Source organism: Perna viridis, chromosome 7 (genome assembly GCF_037379345.1).
Source record: "Perna viridis isolate PV_CMFRI_1.1 ecotype Kerala chromosome 7, ASM3737934v1, whole genome shotgun sequence".
NCBI classification, from domain to species: Eukaryota; Metazoa; Mollusca; class Bivalvia; order Mytilida; family Mytilidae; genus Perna; species Perna viridis.
Genome location: NC_142451.1, coordinates 14,787,361 through 14,792,029, shown reverse-complemented (window position 1 = coordinate 14,792,029; position 4,669 = coordinate 14,787,361). Strand labels below are relative to the sequence as shown.

The following is a 4,669-nucleotide window of genomic DNA, read 5'->3' as shown; positions in this document are numbered from 1 at the left end:
AATTGTGCTCCTTTACTTCCTAAATCCTTATTTCGGAGATTTGATACATCGAATCTACCCAAAAGAACTTGAGATAAAGGATACTACAGACACTGTGAAGTCATTCTCATATCTTGACCTACACTTAGAAATCGATGGTAGAGGTAAACTATTGACAAAACTTTACGACAAACGTGATGACTTTTCATTCAGAATTGTCAACTTTCCTTTCATCTGTGGCAACATCCCTTCGGCTCCCGCGTATGGAGTGTTCGTATCACAACTCATACGTTATGCCAGAGCTTGCCGGAACTATGCAGACTAGAACTCTAACAAATATGCTTCTTGAACAGGGTTATGTTGCTACAAGATTGAAGTCATCTAATGTATATGACCTATATAGTTTTGTAACGAACCCCTGTGTCTGAATCGGAAACTTGGTAATGTTCAATGCTAACCGCTCATTTCATGTAAACTTCCCGTTCTCATACAAACAGGAACACACGTATGACATTCAAGAGGTACATTTTTATCTCGTATGAAGCTAGAACTGGGACGCTATGATGGTAAACATGGCACAAATCTGCAGCATAACGCGGATTGTAAATGTATAATTATACAAATCATTTGCTAAAATAAAGTACAAGCAATATTAGCGACTTAAAAATAAATTGTTTTGAGCAATGAATACGTCGGTTCGAAAATCCTTTTCGAAATTTAAATAAAGTTAGCTCATTTCCCACTGCAAAAGGGTGAAGGATGACGACAGGAGTACGACACTTTTAAATTTAGTTATATTCTATCTTTTTTTGTAGAGAAGAGTTCAATTTCTATAATTGTACTATTAAATTTAAAACATTTTTTTCATACTAGACATTCAATTTACTATAAAGAACGCAATGATAAAAATACGTATTTTTTAAAGTTCAGTATTTCTTAGACAGACAGGGGCCTCCGAAAGATATTAAAGTATTTAGCAAATCTCAATACTTAATTTGTAGCAAGATTTAGTGTTAAGTTATCAATGTGTCCTCTCAATACCGCAGAGAAACAAAAACATAAAATGTTTGTATAAATGAGGAGAACAAGATCAATATACCGATATTTGTAATTAAAAGATCTAGCTTCTGTTATCTTCTTGCATTTCACAAGATTTTGAAGGAACTCCGATTCACATGAATAAAGAAACAGAGAGGATAAGAGATGATACAAATATTGCCCATTAGAATGCCGATAATTCGTAGAAAAAGTATCCCTCCAAAAGGTGACAAATTTTCGTTTTGGAAATCTAGCATACTGATCACTTGTTGCTCTGTGAAGCAACGTCTGTGTGTATCATTTCACGAGTAACTCCGTTGTCGGAAAAGAATTCCATCGTTAATTTCATTTCTACTATCGACGATATTACAGATTTATTTTTGCAGACGATAAAAATTTTGACGACTATGTATTTCTTTAAATGTAATTTGCTGTGTTTCCAATTAATAATAAATGTAAATATCTTCGTCAATATGATTAACAGAGTACATTATAGCAGTAGTTTCACTAAAGCAAGAGTAATGAAGAAAACCAAGATTCTGGCGATAATCAAACGAATATACTCGAAAGATAAAGACTTTATAGGGACAATAAACATACACTACAAAGAAAACCAAATTACCAAAAATAACAAAGAAACAATAATAAAGAAGCAATCAGGACTCCACTAAAAACTGGAAGCATCTACCAGGTGCAACGATAGGGTAAAATAAACGAATGAAATTTAATTATAATTTTGCTATCTCTGGTTAATTTGTAAATCTTTTGTACCTCCGTGTATACTCATATGAATATTAAACACTCTGTAGGCAAAATCAATGATAATGGGTAAAAGTTATATTGATAGCTTAATATAAAAAAAAAATGAGTCCTTCCTTTAAACGATCGAAGGAACATCCTAGCACAGACCGTTAAAACATACATAAATTATCAGATATTTCTGTATAAAAGAAGAGTTGCCTAGAATGTAGATGTTCCATACCCATCCTTTGCTACCACACATTGGACTCAAAGATTTTAGAAGACACACCTTAATTTGCAATTATACTCCACCAAAAACAAAAATGTCTGACAGCAGCTGGTGGTCATGTTGGTGTACTCACAACGTTCGTTGTGTTGTTTGTTTCGTCTTTGTTCTTTTTGCATTTATCTTTGATGTTATCGGTTTTGCGGTTCCCCATTGGTTTTACGTTTCCATCGGCGGTGTCACAACTTATGGAGGGCTTTGGAAATTGTGCGTTGACGCTGGAACTTTATCCTGTAAAAATTATGTCGACATTGATGCTGAAGGTAACTATGCTTAGCATATGGAATATTACACTTTGGCGTCTTAAATTCATTTACCGAATGATAAGTTTTTGAATAGAATGTACTTGGTAAGCAAAATTTTAAATTAGAAAGTACAACAAACTGAATGACTGAATGGCAAGTAATGGGTTGACTTATTTAGCCTTTAGGTATCGTCTGCGCCAATTTTGTTTCAATAGAACAATATACAATTCAACAATACAATCGTGTTAACATTTTAAAATACGTAAACAATCTAAATAAGGTATTTTTGAATACGTACATCCAGTATTTAACATCAATTAGTTTTTATTTTGTTATTTTATACTTTTCAAACAATTAGCAATGTAAACTTTTACATGAATTCATGGACTGAATTTTGTAGCATTCTATTCAGAAACAAGTTATCCTTTATTTTATTAAAATGATTCTTCTGTCTGTTAAGCAACTGATTGTAATCAGTTAGCCGCTTTGATATGAAATTTTCTTTAAATTATATGGGAACAACCAACAATTTACTCACCAATAAATTGAACAGCAACTATGAAACTGTGTAGTATTCCCCATAAATTTCTCCACGTACAACTTCACTACTCCAACCAACGATAATTAAGTGTTTTAATCATACTATTATGATTCATGTACAGACTGTTTGATATACATTGATAAGAAAATATTTATCGCATTATGATATTGAGTTCACGAGTTATAATTAGTTTATAGCTCTCACAACTTTTTTAATGTTTCAAGACCTTTTCGCCCGATTTTCTCGAAAAGCAATAGGATTCAGTGAAGTTTGTTTTTTCTTATGTTGTACTTATTATCTTTACAGCTTGGTTTATAGCAAACCAGGCCATGCAATCGATTGGAATGATCTTACTGTTTGTGGCTCTCGTTCTTATGTTCATACTGATTGTATTTTGCAAAGGACATGTAGAACTCAAGATTTCAGCTATTGCCATCTTAATTGGATCAGGTAAACAATTTTTGAAGTGATTCTTTTCACAAAAGTCAGAAGGCCTTATAAGTTAAGTTATGAATAGACCTAAAATTGTATATCTTTTGAACACACGATGTTGGTTGGTTTTCTGCTGATTTCATTGTTATTTTTATAAATCTGTCCTGAAACGACAAGACAAAATTCATTGAAGCAAAAAAAAAAAAAGAAAAACAAACAACAAAAAACACGACCGCTGTTAATAGAAATAGAACATAGGGTCAAACAGTTAGTCGCAAATATCTCCAAGACCATTTAAAATAGCAGCATGATGATATCTAGGCAAGTTTTTTTATGTTTGGATAATTCCGTAAAGCTATAGTATCACAATTTTATATAAAAATCGATAAGTCATTATGAAACAGATCGCTAACTACTTTGGTGAATTTAAGCAAAATATGAATAAGATATTCATAGAAAGTCAACATGAGTTCAAGTTATTTTATTTATTTGCACATTATTTTATTGCAATGAACTTTATGCAACTCCTACTATACCGAAACGAAAATAGGGTTTAATGTTATGATTCTTTGAATATTTTTAGCTGTTTTTATCCTCATCGGGGTAATCATATACGGTGCTGCAGCAGAAGACCAATTGGTTTCCAACTTGAGCTATGGTTTTGCATTTGTTGTTGTTGCCGCTTTTCTTGCTATAATAAGCAGTATATGTTTATGTATTGGTATTTCCGAGAAATGGGGAGTAAATTCTGTAGAGTGAAATTAAAAGCAAAGAGACGACCGGATGTTTAAATAATCACAACTCTTATCTTTTGATGTTTCTATTTACATTCAGGTTTTTTTCTTTGGAAAGATAAAACAAATTGTTATGCAAAATAAAAAAATAATAATCAGTATATTTGCGTCACATTATCACACATAACCACCAGATTTTCTACTAAATGACCTACAGTATTCTATATCCATAATAAATCAAGAACCTTGTATTTCGGTAGCACAAATAAATTACTTAATCATCCTAAAAGGTTGATGACGTCATAGTTACAATACAAAATGTGGTCTATGAGAAAATGGACAAATCAAAAAACATGTTGCTTTTGAAATTTAATTATATTGCATTGATTTTGTTGGCACACTTCAGCGCTTCAAGAATAATTTTGTAAAAATTGACTCGTATATTTTAAGGGGTTATAAGAAATTGAATAACAACCTGCAATGAACAAGTATTATACTTACCGTTATAGGAACGCAAAAGTTTAAGTTGTTCGTCAGATAAGTTTTTAGAAAGTTGAAAATTCAGAGTGTCAAAATAGGGGAATTACCTAGACATATCCTTTAATAGGGGATGGTAACATAAAGTCATGTTTGTCATTTCATAAACTATCAACCAATTCAATTATATTGCGGC

At 31.9% G+C, this 4,669-nt stretch overlaps 1 protein-coding gene across 1 annotated transcript; it reads left to right on the top strand.

Annotated features, from left to right (window-relative positions):
• Window positions 1-1,992: 1,992 nt before the first annotated feature.
• Window positions 1,993-4,157, top strand: LOC148611485 (uncharacterized). Its single transcript, XM_088595291.1, has 3 exons — window positions 1,993-2,307; window positions 3,137-3,280; window positions 3,846-4,157. Exons 1-3 carry the CDS (start codon window positions 2,082-2,084, stop codon window positions 4,019-4,021), a joined length of 546 nt encoding a protein of 181 aa, XP_088451417.1. The 5' UTR covers window positions 1,993-2,081; the 3' UTR covers window positions 4,022-4,157.
• The last annotated feature ends 512 nt before the right edge of the window (window positions 4,158-4,669 follow it).

Excerpts from the sequence above, each read along its gene's own strand:
- LOC148611485 (XM_088595291.1), top strand. The coding sequence starts at position 2,082 with ATGTCTGACAGCAGCTGGTGGTCATGTTGGTGTACTCACAACGTTCGT. Across the intron at positions 2,308-3,136 it reads TGTCGACATTGATGCTGAAG|CTTGGTTTATAGCAAACCAG; the intron begins GTAACTATGCTT and ends TTATCTTTACAG. Across the intron at positions 3,281-3,845 it reads TGCCATCTTAATTGGATCAG|CTGTTTTTATCCTCATCGGG; the intron begins GTAAACAATTTT and ends GAATATTTTTAG.